Source organism: Phaenicophaeus curvirostris, chromosome 11 (genome assembly GCF_032191515.1).
Source record: "Phaenicophaeus curvirostris isolate KB17595 chromosome 11, BPBGC_Pcur_1.0, whole genome shotgun sequence".
NCBI lineage: Eukaryota > Metazoa > Chordata > Aves > Cuculiformes > Cuculidae > Phaenicophaeus > Phaenicophaeus curvirostris.
The window spans coordinates 19,974,104-19,998,450 of NC_091402.1; the positions used below are offsets into that span (position 1 = coordinate 19,974,104).

Sequence of the window (24,347 nt, forward strand, 5' to 3'; positions counted from 1 at the left end):
GGTGGATGAGGTGCTCAGGGGCAGAGAGGACCGGTTGGACTCGATGACCCGGCGGGGCTTCTCCAACCCGGTGCCTTTACCACAGGCCGCAAGCACCGCCGCGGCCGGCAGGGGGCGCTGCCCGCCCCGCTGCCCTTAGCTCCAGGGGAGGCAAAGGGCGCTGTCGCTCCGCCCGCGGCCGGCAGGGGGCGCTGCCCGCCCCGCTCCCGCCCCTCCCCGCTGCCCCGCGGCGCAGGCGGGAGGCGGGGCGCGCGCCCTCCGCCCCCGCCGCTGCCGGCCGTACCGCCGCCGTCCCCGCCGCCTCCCTCGTGCTTCGCCCCCATGGAGGATTACCACAAGCCCGACCAGCAGACCCTGCAGGCCCTGAAGGACACGGCCAACCGGCTGCGGATCAGCTCCATCAAGGCCACCACGGCCGCGGGCTCCGGGTGAGTCGGGAGGGCGAGCTCCGCGTCCCAGTCCCCCCCCTCCCCGGGATGAGAGAGTCGCGGAATGGCTTGGAAGGCACCTTAAACCCCATCCAGTTCCACCCCCAGTGCCCCGAATCTTTTTTTCTCAGGGTCCGGTTGCTCCAAGCTCCGTCCAGGCTGTCCTCGAGCGCCTCTGGGGATGCGGCAGCCGCGGCCTCCCCGCCCTCAGCGGGAACCATCGCTCCTCGTGTCCGATCCAAATCTTCCCCCTTCCCATTTAAACTGCCTCGGGGGAGGGTGTAGAGAGGCGGGTGCTGGCCTCTTCTCCCAAGTAATAAGTGATGGGACCAGAGGAAACGGCCTCGGGTTGCGCCAGGGCATGTTCAGGGTGGATATCAGGAGAAATTTCTTCCCTGAAGGGTTCTCAGGCCCTGGCACAGCTGCCCGGGGAGGTGGTGGAGTCCCCATCCCTGAAGGGATTTAAAAGGCGGGCAGACGAGCTGCGTAGGGATATGGTTTGGAATGGAATGGAATGGAATTATTTGGATTGGAAGCGACCTTCAAGATCATCCAGTTTCAACCCCCCTGCCTTGGGCAGAAACCCTCTCCTGCATCACCTCCGCAAAGCCCCATCCAGCCTGGCCTCGCGCGCCTCCAAAGACAGGGTATCCACGACTTGCCCTGGGCAGCCTGTGCCAGTGCCTCATCACCCTCGTCATGGAGCATTTCTTTCTAATGTCTAATCTAAATCTTCCCTCTTTCAGTTTAAAGCCATTCCCCCACAGACAGAGCCTCCTGTCGGGCAGGGATGCTGTGTGCCATGTGTGCCCCCTGCGGGAATTAGAGAATCACTTGGTTGGAAAAGACCTTTGAGATTGTTGAGTCCAACCGTACCTGTCCACTACTAAACCATATCCCTGAGTGCCTCAACTGCTTATCTTTTAAATCCCTCCTGGGACAGGGACTTGAATACCTCCCTGGGCAGCTGTGCCAGGGCCTGAGAACCCTTCTGGTGAAGAAATTTTCTCTGCTGTCCAATCTGAACCTCTTGTGGTGTCAGTTGAGGCCATTTCCTCTCGTCCCATTGCTTGTTACTTAGGAGAAGACACCAGCATCCACCTCGCTACACTCTCCTTTCAGGCAGTTGTATCTGTGGCTTTAAATGGGAAGGGGGACCTTCTAGTACCTGAAGGGGCTACAGGAAGGCTGGGGAGGGATTGCTTACAAAGGCTTGTGGTGTTAGGACATGAGCCAATGGGTATAAACTGGAGAGGGGCATATTGAGGCTAGACATAAGGAAGAATCTTGTCGCTGTGAGGGTGGTGAGACACTGGCACAAGTTCCCAGAGAAGCTGTGGCTGCTCCATCCCTGGAGGTGTTCAAGACCAGGTTGGATGAGCCTTGGCCAGCCTGATCAAGTGGGAGGTGTCCCTGCCTGTGGCAGGGGGCTTGGAACTAGATGATTTTTAAGGTCTCTTCCAACCCAGACTATTCTATGAGTCTGTAAGATTGAGATTAGACGTTAGGAAGAAATTCTTCACGCTGAGGGTAGGGAGGCAGTGGCCCAAGTTGCCCAGGGAAGCTGTGGCTGCCCCATCCCTGGAGGTGCTCAGGGCCAGGTTTGGATGGGGCTTGGATCAACCTCATCCAGTGAAAGATTCATGGCAGGGGTTGGAGCTGGATGGGCTTTGAGGTCCCTTCCAGCCCGAAGCACTCCATGTTTCTAGGCAGTGATGAGGCCTCCCCTCATTCTCCTTTTGTCCAGGCCGAGCAAGGGCTGGGGCGCTGCAGGGACAGGGCAGGGCAGGACCCCAGCACCCCAGGCTTGGTGGGGACAGAGCCACAACGGGAAATGGCTGCTGCACTCTGCTGCTGCGGATGAGGAAGGGACCAGGAATGCCAAGCTGGAGCAGCGCTGAAACCCAAAGAATTCGTGCCTGAGGCGCAAGCGGTTTCTTTTTCATTGCGTGCCCGTCAGTTGGAACTAATTCTGCACAGAATTTCAAGTGAGCCCAAGCGGGATTATCTGTGAAATGCCGGGCAGTTTATTCAGCCTCTGGACAGGATTTAGTGCGGGCTCTGATGTTTGCAGATTCCAGGGTTATCCCTTCCTTTGATCATGTTTTACCTATGGAAAAAAAAAAATCTCTGCAAACAATCCGCTTTTAGTCATGTAAAATTAAAGCCATTTTTTTTCCTGCTTGAATAATACATTTGAGTGATTCCTTATAGAGTGCTGGCCTCATTTTTTTTTAATATCCCATTTTGTTGCAATTTCCTCCTTTGGGTCTCTTTGAAACTGGCTGTGGTGTTTATGAAAAAAAAAGTAAAAAATCCCCCAGACTTGAAGGCATCCTTTGGATGCTGAGGTTTATGTGGAGAGAGGTGAAATATTTTAAAGCTGCTTTTTTGAATTGCCTGATGGTTTCCACCCTGTGGGCTACTGCACACGGCTCTTTCTGCGTGCAAACAGAAACTGAACTTCACTCAGTCGCTCTGCATACAGCAAATGAAAATGCTGCTTTGGTTCTTCCTGTACAATGGAGTGTTGGGACACGGGGAACCTCCCAGCTGGCCATAGGAGTGGGATTTGACAAAGCTGTAACTTGTTTGGTCTAGTCTGGGGAAAGAAGTACAATATACCCAACAATTGCTCTTTTAATTCTTGATTTGTGTGAAAGCTACAGTGTGCAGGCAGGCGGTATTACGCAAGCCTGTGTGAAATTGTTGGTAAGAAAAATCGTGCTAAATCTGCTTAATAGAGTTTGGGCTTCTGTCTTGGGCTTCTAGTGTGTATTTTAAGAAGGCCACAAAGATGTGTGGTATCAGTTATCTTACAGTTAAAATCACTTCTCTGTTTTGAATGATGCACTGATAAAGAATAAGGATTTTCCCGCAGCCTTTGCTCCTCTTCTGTGGTCCATGGAATTCAATAACAAAGCCATTCTCCCTATACTGATGAAGAAACAGTAAAAGTAGCTTTACTCAGGCTTTTTATTCTTGGTTCACATATGCTACAATACTGAGTGCTTCTTGCAAAAAGTGTTTAATTAATCGCTTTAGCTTATTCTAGCTCTAGTGTTATGTAGAGTCTGAAAATATTACACAACCTGTAATGAGCTGATTATGAAAGATGTGCTCTGGGGGGAAGATCCTGTTGGCAAGTCATGTAGTTCCTTAAACGGCAAGATTTGGTTATGAAGATGGTGGTACAGTAATGTGCCTAAAAGAAAAAGACATTCAGAGTCTGTTGCAGTGTAAAGCACGTCACGTGCATTTCTAGAAGAGCTATACGTTTTGGGTGTGTTTTCTGAAACCCGAATGAGGCAGTGAGCTTTGCTTCAGTTGCTGGTCTGCACTAAGAATGTAGAAAGGTGTTTAAATACAAGTTTTATATATGAATAGAAGCTTACAGTTAATGAATTGTCATGCCTGCATTGACTTTCCTAAGGAAATTTGTGTTTGTTAAAGGTGTAGCTTCTAAAACTGAAGGAAATACTTGCAATAAAAGCGCTTCAATCAAAATGGGACCTGCCTAATCCTTCCAAGGAAGTAATTTCTGTAAACTGTGGCTTATATTGCAGCACAAGTGGTTACGTGGTAGATCTGACACACCAGTTATTGCAGTCTTTACTTTTACTAACTTTTGTTAAAGAAAATATAGCCTTTATCTGGACGAGAGCTAAAAGATGATGTAGTCAGATCCAGAGGCTGCTCAAACATCACTTTGAGTACTTTACCAGCTGCAGTGGAAAAATTCAGTGAACTCTGTGAATGTGCTTAAAATGCCTTAGGTGGGGAAAAAAATGATTGTTTGTTGCTAAGATTGAACATCCTTGCTTTTGGGTGTGGAAGAAATTTTTCTTTTAGATAAGTAGTGCAGACATATTCAATCAAAACTGTTAGTCTTTCCTGTAACTAATGATAAATTTCTGCGGTTTCAAAACAGCGTGTGACTTCCTCAAGTTAGATGATTAAATCCTTAACGGTGGAAGTTGCAAGAGTTTCTTAAGAGGCAGTTAAGTTTCATAATGTGTGGTATTATCATTTGTTGCAGATTTTCTCCTTCAGTTTTTTAGCTTTTTGTCTTTCACTCAGTATTCCAACATTTTACCGCTATTTTTTTAGATTAAATGTGTAGGTGCATGCAGATGGAGCTGATATAAACTGATGCAGAGTAATATAAAATAGCCCACAAAACTACTTAGGAGTAATTATTTTACTCTTGATTTGTGTGGATCCAGGATTTCTTTGCTTTCCTTTGGTTTCCTACTGAAGGGCTGTATTTCAAAGTTCAGGCAGTTCTTCAGTAGAAGCTCTCTGTCAGAGAAGCGTGTTTGTTGGACCACCACAAAGTTCTGGGGCGTTTGTTAATTAGGAACAAAATGTGGAAGGTGGTATGAGAGCAGTGGTGATGACTTGCTGTGGGTTTTCTCTCTCCTTGTGCAAGAGCTCCAAATCCTGCTTGCTAGGATTCTTTTAACAGAACTTATTAGGAAAGTATAAGCTATAGAAGACCAGTAGATGTAGTTAAGATGGTTGTGTTTAAAGGAAATAAATACAGTAGTTGCATAGTTGATTTCAGAATTATTTCTAGTATGTGGTTAAATTTTGGGCAATTTCTGTTAATAGGAAGTCATTTAATTAACCTGTAGTTTTAACAAGACTTTTTTTTTTCTCTCTCTCTAATTTTCAGGTAATTTATTAAATTTTTCTACCTCTTTTTTATTTCCACATGCTACTATTTTAGGTTGTTTAAAACTTTTTTTACCAAGACCAGGAGTTCATAGAAGTATGGTTAAGTATAAAGTTAATAAAATTAAAGGAATGAAAGCTTTAAACAAGCATGTAAGGCTTATTGATTAACTCAAATATGTAAATATTTACTAATATGTTTGAACCATGGTTTAAAGCTAATTTACTTGGTTCCTTGTGTGTGAATACTTACTAAGGGATGGACACTAACCATCATTCATATTTTGCTAGTGTTTTGCATGTGTTCTTTCTTCGATTACAGTGCTGTTGGGGATTTTGGGAGGGAAGGTTTATTTCTACCAGAAGAGAATATCGGATTAAAGTTCTAGTGAAAGTGTTGTCTAATCCTAACATGCATGGTAAATGTACATGTGGGAAACGAAATGTGACACTTTCATAGTAAGTTTGCACTCTTTTACAGGTAGGGTCAGATATTTTAAGAGGGTCATGTTAAAGAGGAAAAATAAATGTTGGTAGAAGAAGAAGGTGAGATGGGACTGCAAGATATTTTCATAGCTGGTGCAGATTTCTGCAGCCATAACCTTCTTACTGTTCAGTAGCAACCACTGGTGTCAAGAATGATCCTGTTTGCACCAGCAAAATCTGAAAAATGCTACTTTTGGCACTCAGTAAAGGTTTTAGAAGAGCCTCCTTACTCCTTTCAGGCTTTATCGCAAGTGAAAAGCCAAGGCTGATACACTCAAGTGGTCAAGTAGTGCCATCCCTTCAGATGAATGAACTACAACAATCATTATTTAAATTACAGTAATGAGAATATAAAAGTAACTATATGTCCTTCTATTACACTTCAAATGAAATATATGCCTTGTCTTGGAACAACTCAATATTTGCCACTTGGAAATAACATAAATAACCCTTTTCATGTGTCTTTATGTTTGTTTGTTGGTAAAATGTGGCATATTTGCTTTGGAAATGTGTGTTTCTAAGGCACGTTACAGTTGCAGTTTTAATTTCTGCTGCTGTTAAATTGTTGCAAAAGTCTTCCCAGGTAGTTCAGTGGGAGAGACCATCCCAGATACTTGCAAATGTTTGATAAGTCAACTAGTTTCATTCTTCAAGCTGATATAGATGTGAATGTAGAAAATGTTGGTTCCTGTCTTAGCCAAAGATTAAACAAATTGGGCTTTTACAACATGTATCTGGCTACTTACTGGAGACGGTGAATTTCTGTGTCCAGTTTCAATAGAAGATGAAATACAAGAATTTTAATATTTAATGCTGTTTTTCGAAATCAGGATTCTAGTTCTGTCAGCTATAACATGGTAAAATGAAATGGTGCCTGTGTTACACGGTTCCAGAACTTTCCACAAAAGTTAATCTCATGTTATCAGTCCCTGCCTGTGCAACAAGGCCGGAACAAGTCATGATGCCACGCTTTTGATTCCCTCACACAGTGAGTGGCTAAAGTACAGTGGAAAGCTGTCTTCATTTCCTCTGCATCAGTGTGCATTTCTGCAGTCAGATAAATCAGCACAGTATGATGTCAGGCACAGGATCATGCTGCTGCTTCCTGTGCTTCGCAGGCATCAATTAGGGTGGTGTTCCTTGGCATGATGAAGAACAGAGAGCTCTGAAAGATATGCCCTTGAGCTGTCACCACGCTCTGTCTTTTAACATCCACTTTAACAAGACAAGAGGGCTCCCTTTGTCTCAAATTGATGTTGAGGTAATGGTAGAGGGATGGGTTATCGAAAACATTTAGAACTGTATATAATGCTGAAGAATAGGGGACTGGTAAAGCGATACTTTAAAGATATGGTACTGAGCAAATAGTAATAAGTGGTAATCTTGGGTCTGTCTTGACTTGTAGCCACCCTACATCATGTTGCAGTGCAGCAGAGATTATGTCTGTGCTGTTTTTCCATACCATGAGGTACAAAGTGCAAGATCCCAGGAACGCCAGCAACGACCGGTTTATTCTTTCAAAGGTAAAATCATAACTGTTACGCTATGCTGTATATCTGCTAGTACTGTCTGTAGCTTAAATTCACATGTCTTCTTTGATTTATGCTTGCTTATGCTTGCATCTACACAGAATTCTATTGGAAATATTTGAGAGCTTGGAATTTGCTCATTTCAGAAAGGCAAATGAAAGCTGGCTGAGTTAAATTGAAGAATAACTCAAAAATAATTAAAAAATGTCTGTATAATGTGTCTTTAAATCTTAACTTCACTATGTTAAGTTTTAATATTAAATAATAAATATTATGTTGTCTATTAAATCTATCAAGAAATATTAACAGCTATTTTATTTTGGCATAACCAGTGTTCTTACAAGAAAATCTCAGTTAGCTTTTGTGCCCTACTTGTTAAATGCAGCCATGCTGTTATGCCTGCAGTCACATCACAACGTGCACTAATTAGTGTCAGCTTTTCAGGGAGCATTATATGAAATAGTTATGGTAGGTTAGTGGGTGGCTTGTATTCCTACTGTGCCAGCTTAATGTTGAAGTCAAGACTAGTTCTGAAGCCACTGGTTTAGAAAGCACATAAAGCCACAATCTGGACTGGCCATTAGCATTTTTTCTGCTTTTGCATTGTGCCCTTGCAAATCACAGGGACATTTTGATGCTATGACATGAAGGCAGTTAAGGGGTCATCAGAAAACATAATGATGTAAAAAATGGCAGATGAAGTACTCCAGGGGGGCAGGTTCCATCTTTGAGACAGAGTTCCTCACATGGGGGCTCACACGGGTGCTGGGTAGCTGATGGGATATAACTGGATCTAACTGTTGCCACTTCTGATTGCCATTCTGAAATAAGTAATGGGATGAGGAGCAAGTTGCTAATGCTGAGGTGGTAAAGCAATAGGAGAGTCACTTCTTCATGTTTGTTTTACCTCTCTAGTTGATATCGGGGTTTCTACCCAGAGTTGCTAAATGGCTTCAAACCTGTGCATGCATTTTTGACTGCTGGTGTCTCCGTGGGTGGGAGATAACTACTGTTTTGCAAGAATCTGAGTGCATAAAGCTTAAAATTTTACCTTTGTCACTCACTGCATCTTAACCTTAAATACATCTGTGTTGAAGAAGTTCTAATGGTGTAACACTTGCTCATCCACCTGCTTTCTGGTTTAGTGAACAGTGCTCTGTTCTCGAAACTGACACCTAAGCAAATTGAATCAAGTTTGTTTGTTTTTTTTTATCTGGATACCAAAACTTCTTTTTGGAATCAGACCTGTGTGGCTGACAAACACCTTCTTACTCTTCCATGTTGATTGCCTGGAGGACAAACTAAATAGCCTTCGCGTGTACTGCATTCTTTGTCTTACCTGTAGTCAGCTCTCTGGGGAGCTCTAAGCAGGGACTTGGGGGACTTGGAAGCAAGCATCAGTGTGAGTGTTGTGCTGTACAAGTGTTTTATAACTCAGTTCCTTTTTAGTGGATGCAAGAACCTGATTCCAGGGTTTGTCACTATGTAGAATTTTGCCTTGATACTAGGATATTGTGAAACCTGTGCTTTGTTTAAAATTTGTGTTTCTCTCTAGGGTCATGCAGCACCAATTTTATATTCTGCTTGGGCGGAGGCTGGCTTTCTACAAGAAGCAGAATTACTGAACTTGAGGAAAATTGATTCTATCTTAGAAGGACACCCCGTACCAGTGAGTGCTCATAACGTTTGATATAAGATGGTGTTTTCTGTAAAACAAGAAGTGCATTGATTTTGTAGCAATTCTTGGTTGCCAGCTACAGTATAGGGAAAGATGAAGACTTTTAAGAAGGATAATGATATTTATGAGTTCACAACTGCATCAATGTCTGTCTGTGACTGAGCATGCAAAAATGACCTTTACTGTTGTAGTGAAATTCCCCTACAGTCCTATATGTCAACATTCTCCATTTAGAAAAGGTTTATGTGAAGTTCCAGAGTGGCTTTTGTTGTCCTTTAGGGAGCTTTGAAGTATTTGAAGAATTTATATCCAGTTTGGTCACTTCATTTGGTCTTTCCATTCGTAGCTGATTGTTTCAATTGATTGTTTTTTACACCAAGTCATCAGTTCTTAACTGTTACCATCCCAGGCATAGCTGAGAAATTCCAGGACATTAGGTACAATTCCCTCTCCAAGAGCCTAGTTAGCTTGTGACACTGATCAAGGTACATGCTATTGGAGGGAGAGGAAGGGAACAGGACAAGGTTTGGAGGGACTTGTACTGTACTGTTGTGGCTGAGAAGCTGTATTTTGATGTATATTGAACCTTCTAGCACTGTAACAGAGTTCTGTTTCTTAACTGTAAAATAATTGTTGTCGTTTTATTCTCAGAGACAAGTGTTCACTGATGTGGCTACTGGATCCCTTGGTCAGGGTCTTGGTGCTGCGTGTGGAATGGCGTACACTGGCAAATTCTTTGACAGAGCCAGGTAATTCCATCTTCATATTTCATTATTACAGGCATTCAATGGGAATATTTTGTGAAAAGAAGTTATATTCATATCTCAGTCAGAAAAAAACCACTCTCCTTTATTCTGTTCTCCATTACCAAATCTATTTTCAAACTCGATAGGTTACTGGCCTGATAATTACAAATCCATTGAGAGTGAAACTACCAGGATTTTAAAGATTAGCAAGGATTAGTGCATATGTGTGTTCCTTTTGCAACCTGACAGCATTGCAAGGTGATGTTCCCGAACAGAAAAGACAGTAAAGCTGTTGGAGCAACTTCAAACTTTCAGAGAGTAATTGATAGCCATTTTGAGTCTGGTATGTGTCCAATTAGAAGGAAAACACAATCTAGAGGTGTGTCTTTTCAAAGTCATGTGACAAATAGTGGAGAACATGTTTCGAGATAAGAAACTGTAATGGTTAATAATGGCACATTGACTCATAAAATAGGGCTTCAAAATGTTATCAGAAAGGCACTCAACTCCATAGAGATGAAAATGACTGCTTCTGCCATTTGGTTTATGGACAAGAAAAGTAGATGTCTAAGGGCAAATCTGTATGAGGAGGAAAATATTTGCCTGATGTAGTTGATATATTTTATGTGACAGTTCTAGTACATTCGAGCGCAGGCTGCCCAGTTAATGTGTCCTACACTTCACTAGCTTGAAATTATTTCTGTGAAAGATGACTTGCTGATTTTAATTGAGTTTAGCAGATGCTACGTGTGGAAAAAATCTAACGAATGCTTACATGACAGAAGAAAAAGGTGGTCTTGCATGCAGTACTGGGGAGCAGCTTATGTGGAAGGAGTTCAGATTTAGCTGAAGGCGGGAGGGATTCAGATCAAAAGTCTGTTATAGCTTAAATTCTAGTAAAAAAAACCTGCTAATTGCCATCTTGATTAATTTGTTTTAAAATCATATATTGGAAGGCTAATTGGCTATTCTTTTTATTTTAATAGGTAATAAACATTTATAAAGCTTTGTCATTCAAGAAAAGAGAGTGGTATTAAAAAAAATACTGCAGCCGATTCCCTCAGAGATCAGGCAGCTCCCCTTCTGAGTTTTACCTAAATAAAAAGCTTCAGTCTTTGGAGAAGTGGTCTACAAAGCCATATCACGCTGGTTACTTTTTTTCTCAATCCTGAATTTGATTACACCACATATTTTAATCCATAGATGAGTTCATCCCCAGTTTATAGTTTACCGAAATTAAATTATTGGTCATCTTTTCAGGGAGTATAGGGTAGGAATGAGGAAGTACACAGTAGCCTTTCATGCATTGTTAGTGATGTTGCTGAGTCACAGTGACAGTGTTTAATGGGCCTCTTCGTTCAGTGCTTTCAGTAGGAGGCTTAAGACCTGATTTTTTTGAGACAGAAGTTTGCAAATAAGCACAGTATTTCTCATCTTATTTTTTTCAGGTGTAGCAGCTCAAAAGTATTTTAATTTGTCCGAGTTATGTAAGGTTATCTGAGGTGAATCCATTGAGCAGTGGCAGTTGAGTCTGGGATAGAAAAAGCAGTGAGTTCTCACTTTGAATTGTTAGAGGGGTTTTGCTTTTGATTCAGTTGTGCTGACACATCAAACTCAATTTTTTTTTATTCTTCTAGCTATCGAGTGTATTGTCTGCTTGGAGATGGAGAGTTATCTGAAGGCTCTGTTTGGGAGGCAATGGCCTTTGCTGGGTTTTACAAGCTTGATAATCTTGTTGCCATATTTGATATTAACCGTCTTGGACAAAGTGACCCTGCCCCTCTGCAGCATCATGTTGAAATCTACCAGAAACGCTGTGAAGCCTTTGGGTATGTGGAAGAAGTTCAGTATAGTCTCCCATTTGAGACTGCATGTTTTATTTGCTTTTCAGAATTTGTCAAATGAGCTTTCAGCTCTTAAAGGATACCATCATAAAGAAAGATGGTCTCTCATAATGCCTGGTTTTGTTTGCCTTTATTTCTACAGCAGGAATATTAAAAGTGGCAGAATTTTTTGTTTAGAGGAAAAATAAAAGGACTGCTTACTCAGATGAATTTATTAGTGGATCTTAAAGCAGCCTTTATCATATTAAATACAGATTTTATAACTCTTTCTCTGACCAAATGTGCTATCATAGCAAGTAGATCAGAAAAAAAGGGAATGGAGACAATTACTTGCAAGAGAATTCTTTGTGTATTGGCTTCCATTTAGTTTAGAAATGTATATTTCTATGTAGATGGAAAAGTCCGTGAAAAAAAACCCTGTCGGATACAATAGCAGCCATGCAAATTATGATGGAGCGTTTTTATTATTTTAATCAACTTCCATTGTCGGTTCTTGAATTGAATTCAAGATGTTTGATTTGCTCCTTTGATTAAAAATGGCTATTACTTCTGAAGAAATCTGAGATAGCTGCGTTATTTATGGGCTGTGAATTTTGCTAGTAGCTGTTAATCCCTCTGTGACTCATTTTGCATTATAGAAACAATCATATTTTATCATCTGAAATGGTAGTTCATGTTTCTGGCATACTTTGAGTCTCTTAAAAAGATACAGCATTGGAATGAAGTTAGTATTTGTTATTATTATTGCTAATCACCAGAAGTGTCACATGCTAAAACCATTGATCTGTTTGTGTTCTTAGCTGGCATGCTATCATTGTTGATGGACACAGTGTGGAGGAGCTTTGCAAAGCCTTTGGCCAGGCCAAACATCAGCCGACAGCTATCATTGCAAAGACTTTTAAAGGCAAAGGCATATCAGGTAATAAAACATCTGTGGCTTTGCATACATATGTGTATATAATAATGTGCACGTGGTGCTGCAGTAAAGCTGCAATTATTAAAAAATATAGAAGTTCAATGTTTCGTACGTTAGAAAGAGGTTGGTATCCTATGAACTCTTTGACGTGTTCATACTAACTTACAATCTGAAAACTCAGAATTTCTCCCTATTGTTTTTTCCCTTTTGTTGCCTTTTCCTATGGAGGACGTTGCACTGATGCTTCATTGGAAGCAGGCAAAGATGTGGCACACAGTTCTTCACATTATCCTGCCAGGTGCACTTCCATATTGACTGGGCTTTTACAGGTCACCAGCTGTGGAGTAGATTTCCTCTGCTCTCAGCTGTGCTTGAGTTGTTGCTCTTTTAAAAAGCCCTTTCTAGACAGGAAGATGGCTGAGCACAAAGAGGAACATTGGACCATAGGACGTGGTCTTGAAAACTACAAACTTCTAGGCTTGTTCTTAGTCCCTGGACTCAGGAAAAAGTAGTTTGAGACAGAAGGGAGTAACTTTGTCACAGAAGCTCCATGCCTCCTTGTTGCAGATAACTGGGGCTGCTCATTATAGCCAGGCAGTATAAATGCATGGAAAATTAGGAGGGATGTTGTGTTTACCATTTTGACAAAGCTGCATGAGACACAGTACATAAGCCACCTGATCATACTGCAGGGTGGTTCGTATGATCTGATGTATAATTCGTTGAGATACAGGATAACAGATACAGTTAACCCTAGAAATTATTTCATAGGTTAGCAGCTGTTTGAATTTTGGTGCCTCTGGGATCCTTTTGAAGGGTTCGTGTGGTGTGAAGTATATGCATATTCAGCATGTCAGGGGCTGTTGTGATTCTGTTCAGCTACAGCTTCTAGCAGTACTCATCTTTCTGACCAGAAAAATGTTAATAACAGGAGTGAATATCTTCATTTCTTTTCACTGAGTAAGCAAGCAGAAAATTCATTATTCTAAGTGACTCAGTGAAAAGCAGCATATCAGCCAGAGAGGTGATTTCGCTGCTAGTGCCGGGTGCACAAAGATAAGAGTCATCAGAAGCTATTGAAATAGAGCTGTAAAACTTCAGGTATTGTTTGAATTAGACAGCTTGGTTAACTGTTGTTTAAAACTTAGATGAGTTTATTTGCTTAAGCCTAACTGTTGAGATTTCATGTTAACTGTCCACACTGATTTCGGGTCTTTTAAAGGTGCCAGTTAGAAAACTATTTCAGTAGAAGATGCTGAAATGTCACTAGTTTGCAGGATCTGGAATTCGGCTGTTTCTCATATGTATTTAAACACAAGTCTTAATGAAACTGAATACTGTTGTAATTGTTTACACTGGGAATAATAAGGAAGTTCTTCCTTGGGAGATTGCCTACTACCTTGTACTTTTATCTTGGTAAAATTTGCAGGTAAAAATTAAATAGTTTTTATATTTTTCTTATTCATAATGTGATTTTAAATATGCAGGTGTTGAAGATAAGGAAAGCTGGCATGGAAAGCCCCTTCCAAAAAACATGGCTGAGCAAGTCATTCAGGAAATAGATGACAAAATCCAGAATAAGAAAAAGCTTTCTCCAGCTCTCCCAGAAGAAGATGCACCTGTAGTAAATATTAGAAATATTAAGATGCCATCTCCACCAACTTACAAAGTGGGAGAAAAGGTACTCCCTTTCTTTTTCACTATTTGTCGGTATCTTCGATGTGTGAGACTGTTTAATGGGTGGCGGGAGGCTTTGTGTTATCCCTTGCCACAATTTCAACTACCTACCTATTCTCTCCTGTTTTGAGTATTGTGGCAAACATCTACCTGTGTGTGACGCACCAGCATTCAGCTCACTGAGTCTGAAAGAATATATTAAGATATAAAGACTCAAATCATTCTTCTTCATTTTGTCATCATTATCAGTTATCCAAACTATTTTACGTCCATTTAAAAATTAAAGGAAATCTGTGCAGTTCAGTGAATTTCCATGTTTGGAAACCAAGATTTTCAGAATTTCATAGCTGGACTGGTAGGGAATTGCAGATTTCAGCACAGATGCTGATGCTTCACTGCTTTTCTTTTTTTGTTTACTCTTCTGTGTGTCGCTGTTCTCGTGGGCACTTTTGATACTGCTGATATTGAAAATGGTTTTGGTTTAAATTGTAAATATATGGAAAAACAAGAAGATGGGGGAAGGTGGGGGGGAAGAGTCTTAACAAAAAGTTATAACAGTACCACTGTATTTTTCTTTCTCTAGTGGGCTACCCGCAAAGCTTATGGTGTTGCGCTTGCAAAACTGGGCCATGCTAATGATCGAGTGATTGCTTTGGATGGAGACACAAAGAACTCCACCTTCTCAGAGCTTTTCAAGAAAGAACATCCCAGTCGCTACATTGAATGCTTCATTGCTGAACAGAACATGGTAACTGGTCTCTTGGGTTTTTCCACAGTCTGATATGTAGAAATTTGACTCTGAAAAGACTTTGTAGTTCTTTTATTTTCTTCATGGAAAATGGAATGTCACAATGTGACCATGAGGTCTTTGCTAGACTGAGCTATAAAAATGAGGACAGAGATCCTCCTGTATTAGTTAATAAATTTTATCTGATGACATTTGTACAGAAAGGATTAAAATAATTTGGTAACTCAGCGGTTTGACTGAGTCTTTAGTTGCCACCTGTATGGGTTGACTGAGGCAAAAGCAATTAAAGACATAAATTCAGGCAGATTTTTTTTGTTGTCTTTAATGTTTTCTAACCAAAGATGCCCACGGACTGTCTCTTGCAAATTTTATACTAGGGCAGTTTCATGAGCCTGAGTCAAGCATTTTGGAATTACAGCAGCTTAGGAGATATTTGCTGTGAAGAGCAGGCCGGTTAGGTACAAAATAAGTGTATGGGGTAGTTCTAGCAATAGGCAATTTAAGGACCCTGTTCTAACTTCCATCTTGCTGAAGAGGGGCTCTTCTAGTAAGTATCAGTCCAAGTAAAACAGAGAAATCCACTCCCACTTAGTAATGATACTTTTTATCTGTTGAAGATAGTAAAAACATGTCCTTTGGACTGAAAGTGTAAGCCTTTGATCCAGGAAAAGAAAGAGGGGAGATAAGTCTTAAAACTCTGCAAATGACTGTTTGGAGCAGATAAAGCAAAAAAAAAACCCCTATCAGTAAGGATCAACAGTAACAGAAAGCAGTTGAGGCAAGGAGCAGAGGAGATGCTAGGGAACAGATACTGAGAGAGTGAGCTGCCTCCCTCGTTTTTTGGAAAGGCCAGCGATTAGGAGCAGGACTGGGCAGGGATTTTTCATCCACATTGAGAGCTTTTTGCTAAAGTTTAGTGGTGGGAAGTCCTGTAGGTGATCCTTGCAAACAATCAATGGATGAGGAATTCATTGTTCCTGTACAATCTCCCTCTTTTCAGGTGAGCGTTGCAGTTGGTTGTGCTACTCGTGACAGAACTGTTGCTTTTGCCAGCACCTTTGCTACCTTCTTCACACGGGCATTTGACCAGATCCGCATGGCTGCCATCTCCGAGAGTAACATCAATCTCTGTGGGTCGCACTGTGGTGTTTCTATTGGTAAGGGCAGTCTCGGCTTATTTATCATCCATTTAGTGATGGGTCTAGAAGTCCAACTGATAATGTTTTGTGGAGGCAATCGGTAATATAGCTGCAATTGTATAACAGTGGCAGCATTTGTAGGAAGAAGTCATAGTTGCAATTCACTTTTCTTAGACACACTTGTATTTAGAAAGAAAGAGAATTATTTCAAACCTTCGTCATCTTACCTACCTTTTTTCTTTTATCAGTCTGGGCTGATAAAAATAGGACTTTTCCCTACAAGCTTTTCTACTCTACAAGTATAGAGTGATATAAAAGGATTCAAAAGTGAGGAGCTTAGGTTCCTTTCCGTCTTTGCAGCTGATGTCCTCTGTGATGACAATAGTCGTGTCCTTACTGTACCTTTGTTTCCCAGTCCCTAAAGTGAGAAACTGATACTTACTCTTGCACAGATGCTCTTGTCCACCAACCTCATAAACAATATGCAAGGAATAAATATTTTTGGTTTATTATGCCTTTGAAGATCACCAATTTGAAATAATTCCTTCAAGTTATCTCATTTCTTACTCCTGGAGCAGTTAATGTGTTGATTAAAAAAGCCTAAAACTAATGAAACAGGAGCTGTGAAGCTGTTATGTGATTCAGGAAATTGGCAGTACCTTCTCTGGTCTTAACTTCCCATCATAACTGTTTGGTACATGTCAGATCATATCGGCGTTTGGTTTGGCCTGGCTTTGAGGGAGAAAAGGAGTTTCGTTTTCTTAATAAAATGCATAGACATCACCCATGAAAACAGGACTAGACTTGCATGCCGAGAAGGAAAATGCCAGTAGACATTCATGCTTAAAAGACTAGTAGGTATTTATAGGGGAGAAGAGAGAGAGGGAGGTCTGATGGGATAGTAAATTAAGGCACTCTGCATACATCAGTTTTCCAGTTGCTTTAATAGCAGCATGGTTTGGAGGAGGGTTGTTTTTTTTTTTAAAGCAAGGTAGTTAATTTGACCTGTAATATTGGTAAAGATTTGAAGATGCTTTATAAATGCGCGTAGTCTCATCTAGAACCTCAAGCTTAACATGCAGCCTTGTAGAGTATGCTTTAGGAGTGGAGTCTGTAAGTAGAGTATATCAGATTATGGCTTGCATTAGTCATTAAGGGAGGGATTCTATTACAAGCCTCTTTTCTTTTTAAAATCGGTCCTCCCACCTCGTCGTAGTCTTGTTCAATCCAGTTTAAGCAAGCAGTAGAGGGTGTTGATCCAAAAGCCAATTAGCTTTATTATTTGCTCATGTAGGAAGACAAAACTCCCTTAGATTGCCTGAAGCATCTCCTGGAACTACACTTAAAAGCTTCAGCTTTCAGCACTTGAAATGTTCTGCTGGGAGCTGTGATTATGAAGCGCACACTTAGATTTTTAGAGTTGTTTGAGGCTTCAACTCTTAATTTTTAAAAAAAGAATTGGAACCCAAAGTTTTGCAACCGAGTTGTAAAAGAAAGTAATTCAGAGCAATCCTTTAGCAGTTAGAAAATTCAATTTTAAATGGAAGGGTATGAATTAAATGTATTTCCTGTTAGAACTTTGCAAAGTCATAATCTTAACTGGATCTGTGGTGAGAACTGAGGTTTTGTGTATGCAGTTCTAGGTAGACATGGGCTTCTTCTGCATTGAAATTTGAACTCATTACATTTATGAGAAATAACTATCATGATGACCTTCTGAACTTGTACTAAGTTCACTCCTACACCAATAGTTGCTGATGGACCAACACAGCTAATGAAACATTAAATATGTTTTCAGGGTCATAAACGAATAATGGAAAATCTGTATTTTCCAAACTGAACATATAGGGAAAGAAATCATAGTGTACATGTGTCAGAAACAGAACTATCAGTTGAGACAACCAGTTTTGTGTTCTAGGTATTTGATACTGTTCATGTTAAGTAAGCACTTGTATTTTTATGTATTAAGATATAAATGTAGGTTTTGCAGATGTAGTTGAAAATTACTCTCTTTTGATCTGCATTCCTTTAAAACCACATAAATCTGGATTTTTGTAAAGGTGCACTTGGGGCCAAACTCACCTTAGTGCTAGTCTGCAAATTCCAAGTATGAACTGTGAGTGCTGGTGTTACTGGCACCACGTTAGCAAAAGCTGGACAAGCGTGAGTGCTCTCTTTACCTTGGGCAAGATTCTGATTTAGATCCCTGTTAACTTTGTTCTTCAAAATATCACTTTTCTTCTATGTATACATTGTGTGGGTACATTTTAGGAAAGGAAAATGCCCACTGAGATCCCACTCATTCAGTCGGAGTGCACACAGATTTAGAAACTGTGATGTTGAGAATTTTTATCATGTCATGAGTGAAAGCCGAAATACTCCTTTTCCTGGTTGGTGCTTACTTAATTAGTAATGTAGAGTGGCGGAGTTCAATGATTGATTTCTTTAACATGTTTAAAGTTCTTCAGAGTTTTGTGCTGCTCTTGTGAAAATACTCTCCTCCTTCCTCGCGAACTCGTCCTTCTTGAGTAACAGGTAGTGGGTGCATGTGGGAAGGTTTATTTCCCCGCTTCGCTCTGCAGGCTGAGACATGACTGGATTCAGAACTCTTTGCATGGTTGGTTTGGAACAGTGCCATTCCCAAAGCACCGTTACATAAGGTCACTGGGGGCGGGGGGCATTGTGGTGGTTGTTTCTTTAACTATGGAAAGTCATAGCATCCAGCACATGTTCTGGCTAACAATTCTTTTTTATAGGTCTTCAGTTTATGCCATAAAGCACGTGAATTGTTAAATTAACACAGTTTCCCTGTTAGTGTTTAAAACACTTATTATGGTATATATACATACCCTTCATTTAATCTTCAAGTAAGCCTAAGAATTTGAGAGTGGTTGTACCAAGCGCACTCTCAAAGATCTTTCAGGTCCCTTCCAACTCAAACCATTCTATGATTTCTGATGGAACACGTGCAATTCTCCTTTCACATTTCCAGCAGTTTAAATCTAGACAAATAACATTGACAAGTATAAATTTTCCTTGCGCATCTTCAGTGCACACAAATCAGAAGCTGTCTTGTGACCCTGTTTCTGTATCTGTACCCTTCCTGCTTTGGTTGTCTTCTTTTTGTGTAGTTTTATTGTTAAACTTTATTTTCTATTTTTTATTTTTAACCCCAGTTTTCTTTCTTTTTAGTCTCTTTCTATCTTTATTTAGTGTTTAGATGGTTCCAAGTTTAAGGAGAAGATGATTCTTTTCTCAAGCAGGTAGACTTGCATGTCCTGTGTGTGCCTGATTTTGTACTTTTTTTTTTTTCTGGTTTACATTGAACTTCACTGCTATATTAAGTGATTGCCAGAAATGTACACTTACTCTTTTATAACCCTGGTTTCATTCTTTTAGGTGAGGATGGGCCATCTCAGATGGGATTGGAGGATCTAGGCATGTTCCGAGCTGTTCCCAATGCCACTGTATTTTATCCTAGTGATGCTGTAGCCACTGAAAAAGCAGTGGAAATAGCTGCCAACACCAAGGTTTGCATTGCAGTGTTCCTAAGCCAGAGAATAATTTTTTTTGTACTACTTTTGTTGCTTCTGGCACATTTCTTGCATGTCTCTACCCACATAAATTCTTTCAAAGTCTCCAGCATGGCAGTGGGATGTTTTCTTTGCATCGAAAGGCTGCAGACATTCTGTCCAGGCTGTGCAGAATGAACAGTCTGGAATGTTGTAGGCTAGATTTGGGGAAATGTAAATGATAACATAGTGATTGCAGTTTGGGTCTAAAGGGGCTCAGAAATAAGGCAAGTGTAATGCTTGTTGGTCTAGCAAACTTACAAAAAGCACACTCCTAGTGTGATATCTCTGGGGTCAGAATTGAGGTATCATAGAAGGGTAAAAATCAGAAAAATAGAAATATAGTCATTTGGCTGTATTGTTTCATAGGGTTTACAAGCTAGAATGTCAACACCTTTCTAGTTTTTTGCAACTTTTAACCGTTATTACTTTGGAAACAGGGCATTTGTTTCATAAGAACTAGTCGTCCTGAAAATCCTGTCATTTACAACAACAACGAGGACTTCCACATTGGACAGGCAAAGGTAAATATTGCCCGGATAAACAGTATTGAAAAAAATATGTGAAGTTCCACTTGTAAAAGCCCTTTCCCTCTAAAGCATTTCAATGCCAAAGATTTGCTCTTTTTAATAACATTTCTAGAGATATTAGAAATATCAGTAAAATTTATTGTTAAAAATACATGGAAATGTTTTCTTGCAGGTGGTTCTGAAGAGTAAGGATGACCAAGTGACTGTGATCGGAGCAGGAGTCACTCTGCACGAGGCTCTGGCTGCAGCAGAGCAGCTGAGAAAAGGTGATCAGATTATGAGGTTTTTTTTTTTCTTTCCTTATTTTATCGTATAACACAGGAAAGAAATCAATACCACTCATGGGAGCTGCTCACCTTTTGTACTGGTAAACATTAATTAAAATGTTACAGACAGCTTGTCACCTCTTAAGCTGATAGAGTGCAACATAGTCTAATATCTGCCAATCTTGCCTAATGAGTAGGTTTTAGTTAGCTTAGCAGCATTAGCAGCCATGAAAATTGCCAAACTGATCACATCGAAGTCTCCTTAGAATTGCTAATCTGTCTGAAATTGCCCTGCGGGCAGAATCTTTGAATAACTGTGTAAGAAGCAGGACAATCCTTCCCTGGCACATTGTCTGGGGGGCTAGGGTACCAGCACAACAGAATGGAATCAGGCTGGGGCCAGTTAACAACGTGCAGCACTGTGTGTGCTCTTTCACAATGCTCTTGATAGGCAGTGCCTTTGTGGAGACGTGGTTTACTGCTAACCTGGATTTTTTGAATGAATGCATCAACTTTTAGCAAGTGTAGGAGGCAGTAATTCTATGATAGTGCTCAAATGCACAGCAAAGATAAAATTCCTTCAATTAAATAATAAGATAAAGAAAACATTAAAACCCACTGTGAGTCAGTAGCCTACACCCAGGAAGAGATTACAAGCAGATTATACAATTAATGTGGCCTGTGGTTTGTGGGTAGCTTTTTGTGCTCTATGTGCGTGGATAGGTATTTATCTGACCTCGAGCCAAAGTTATATTTTCAGAACTGTTGTTGGTTTTCTGCTTAACTATCCTTTGCAATACTCTGCTAATCTTGAAATGTGAATAATGGAGAGAGAATCCCTCAGCACAGAGGCAGCATCTAACACCTGAAATATATTGGCCGCTAAAGAGCCTTCAGTCACAAAACTGTCAACATAACATAGGGCTTCTTTATGTCTGATAAGAGTTGGCTCAGTGTTCAGCTAGCCAAGATCAGACAAAACCTCATCTAATTGTTCTTTATGAACAATTGCTGTTTGTTTAATAAGGAATCTGGGCCTGCCTTCTGCCAGGACAAATTCTGGGTATGATGCCAAACTTACGGGTGCCACAGTCAGGGCTGGGGCAGTTCAAACAGGTATACCTGATAGGTGGGCAGCCTGTGTGAACAATTCAGGATGCCCACAGACTGAAGGAGGAGGAAATTCTGCTTGATTTGAGAATAAAGTTAAAGGTAAAATAAAGGTCTAGTAACGAAATTATTTGGCAGTCTGAATGAGAAGGGTTTCCCAATGGCTAGATTCTGTTCTTGCCCGTGGAAACGCCACTTAAGTTACTGTTCTATGGACAGGCACTGCTAGTGACCTTGAGTCACTTATCCAAGGCTTTTCTGCCTTTAGATTTTTGTCTGTGGAATGGATATTTCTGTCTCACGAAGTGCATGAAGGATGAGTGCGTACTAAAATCAGGGTTGTTTGGTTTCTATGGTAGACTAGCCACAAATACAAATACGTGGAATTTAGTGTAGGCAGTTTTCATAATAGCTCTATAAGATGGCAGAGGCTGCGCGAACCACTTGGATTGTCTTGCATTCTCCAAATTCACGTTGCAAATAATTCCATTCTATTTCTGCAGAAAAAATTTTCATCCGTGTGATTGATCCCTTCACTATAAAACCCCTGGATAAGAAGACAATACTTGAAAATGCAAGAGCGACCAAAGGCAGAATTATCACTGTTGAGGACCATTACCATGAAGGTGAGCTGGGTGTGGGAGGTCACAGCCCAGGCAGTTGCTGCCCAAGGGCTGGAAGCTCACAGCTTTTCCTAACCTGAGAGAGAAGTATGGGACTTAATGCTGTTGTTCAATTAAAGCAAAAGAGAGGTTTTAGCCTTTTTCATTACTATTATGATTAGAAGATGGCACTGAGAATTGAAAATTACCTAAGATAATGGGTTAATCAGGGCTGCCTTTCGGATTAATAAGGTCTTGTGTGTGCTTCTGTATGCTTGATGCAAGTGAAGTCTGGATTCATTTGTGCCCAGTGAAACTGTAAATTCCAGCTGCAGTGCGGTGATTCTGCGGAGAATGGTCTCAGAATGGCATCCTCACGTCCTTTTCTGTCGGACAAATTTCCAGCTACTCTTCCACAAGCCTGGAACACTGCATGGGATTGCTGTGACCCACGTTCAGGACCCAACACTGAACCTTGTTGAACCCCATACAGTTGGCCTTGGCTTATCAATCCAGCCTGTCCACATCCCTCTGCAGAGCCTTCCTGCCTTCAAGCAGATCAACACTCCCACACAACTTAGTGTTGTCTGCAAACTTACTGAGAGTGCACTCAATCCCCTCATCCAGATGGTTGACAAACAGATTAAACAAAACTGGCCCCAATACTGAGCCCAGGGTAACACCGCTTGTGACCAGCTGCCAGCTAGAGTTAACTTCATAATCTGCTGCTTCTTGCTCTCTGACATGCCTTGTTTGCACAGTTTTCAGGGGCTCGCCTGTGCAAACGTGTCCTGCGAAGATGAGTCCATGTGCAAACAGAGAGCAGCTGTTAGGAGTTGTATGTCAGGCCTCTCCTCTTGGAGGAAGATGGAGAAATTAGCAGAGGGGCAGCTGTGGACTATGACGTTACATATTGCTGATAGAAATTAGTAGATGTTATGAGACTATTATCCTACTTTAAGGTGAAACATCTGTCTTGCCAGGTGTCTGAAGTGATCTGGTGTTACTGTAAGTGCTGGTTACACCATACCTTTGTTCCAGATGGTGGGTGGCGGTAGTAACACTAAGCCTCATCATTTTCTAGCTTGTCTTTCAATTCTGGACAAATGTTTTACTGCAGATTTGCAAAATGGCAAAATCGCCACACTCTGAGGTGATGAACGTGTGATTTACACTGGCACAGCTTTCTCTGGGTAATGCTGTCAAGGAAGGTTAAACATACACACATCATGAGCCTGAATGCATTTCAAGTCCACGTTGGGCTGATCTTATCAGCCACATCCATGGAGGTGCCTTGGCTGGAGGCTAAGTTTGACTGGTTGAGTCACACGTGTGGGAGCTGTGAACAGCCCTTGTGCTCCTGGATACGCCTTAACTGAAGTGCAGCGCCCGGGTGTCTCCTGCCAGGTTTCTGAGCACATGCTTTTGGCACTAGTCCTGTGTTTTCTCCTTCTCTAGTACTCCTGTTTCCAGTGTCTGTCCTGCTGCCACACAGTTGTCTTGCATCCTTTGTGCCTGTGGCTGATAGTGATTCAGTTTGAGCTGAGCTCTAAGCAAAGGTTGTGAGTATATTACATAACTCAGAGAGGTGCCTAGCGGCACGCACAGACATTGTGAAAAGATGGAGCACTTAAATGCTGTTGAGAATGGTGGGAATTAAGATTTTTAGCGCATCAAGTACATTCTTAAATACTCCTCAGTCCAACTATATTTTTAAGCCTGGCTCTTGGTAGCTGACACTGACGTGATGAGGGCTTTCTGACAGTTCTGTGCCACGTAGAGGTCTATGTTTCTTACAGCCAATTTGTAAGTACTTCAGGCTGTTTGTCCTCAGAATGCCTTTGAACTTGGGAATTGTTTTCATTTCACGAAAACTGTATTGCGACTGATATTCCTCACAAGCACGTGAATTGGGGATATAACTTGCACTGACCTTTGTGTCAGGTACACGTGCACTCCGTGCGTTGCCTGTTGAAGCGTAACCGCTCTATGTCGTGTTTGGCTTTTTCCGTAGGTGGCATTGGAGAAGCAGTTTGCGCTGCAGTCGTGGGTGAGCCTGGCATCACCGTCAGTCGCTTGGCTGTCTCTCATGTACCACGCAGCGGGAAGTCAGCCGAGCTCCTGAAGATGTTTGGCATTGATAAAGATGCCATTGTGCAAGCTGTTAAGGTGGCAGTGTCCAAATCAAGAAATGCGGAGTAGTTTGAAGCATCTTGTGCCGTGTTACAGAAAAGCAGCGTTCAGAGAAGTACTGTAAGTTTAAGGCAGGCAAAGGTGCTTTATGTAGAGTTCTAATAAAAATACCAGCTTAAAAAAACTTGATGTTTTAATCTTTTTTTCCTCTGTGGGGCTTTGTGCAGTGGGATAACAGCTGAATGTTTTCAGTCATAGAAAAACCT

The 24,347-nt window shown here is 41.3% G+C and overlaps 1 protein-coding gene across 1 annotated transcript; it reads left to right on the top strand.

The window, feature by feature from the left end:
* The first annotated feature begins 262 nt into the window (after positions 1 to 262).
* Positions 263 to 24,269, top strand: TKT (transketolase). The gene is made up of 14 exons (XM_069866017.1): positions 263 to 428; positions 6,997 to 7,114; positions 8,676 to 8,789; positions 9,450 to 9,547; positions 11,182 to 11,373; positions 12,189 to 12,307; positions 13,792 to 13,985; positions 14,565 to 14,729; positions 15,730 to 15,886; positions 19,268 to 19,398; positions 19,881 to 19,964; positions 20,143 to 20,236; positions 21,850 to 21,972; positions 23,963 to 24,269. Exons 1-14 carry the CDS (start codon positions 322 to 324, stop codon positions 24,148 to 24,150), a joined length of 1,884 nt encoding a protein of 627 aa, XP_069722118.1. The 5' UTR covers positions 263 to 321; the 3' UTR covers positions 24,151 to 24,269.
* Positions 24,270 to 24,347: the final 78 nt, after the last annotated feature.

Bases quoted from the DNA above. Each gene is read 5' to 3' on its own strand.
- TKT (XM_069866017.1), top strand. From the start codon at position 322: ATGGAGGATTACCACAAGCCCGACCAGCAGACCCTGCAGGCCCTGAAG. The intron at 8,790-9,449 runs GTGAGTGCTCAT...TTTTATTCTCAG, and splicing joins TAGAAGGACACCCCGTACCA to AGACAAGTGTTCACTGATGT. The intron at 11,374-12,188 runs GTATGTGGAAGA...TTGTGTTCTTAG, and splicing joins AAACGCTGTGAAGCCTTTGG to CTGGCATGCTATCATTGTTG.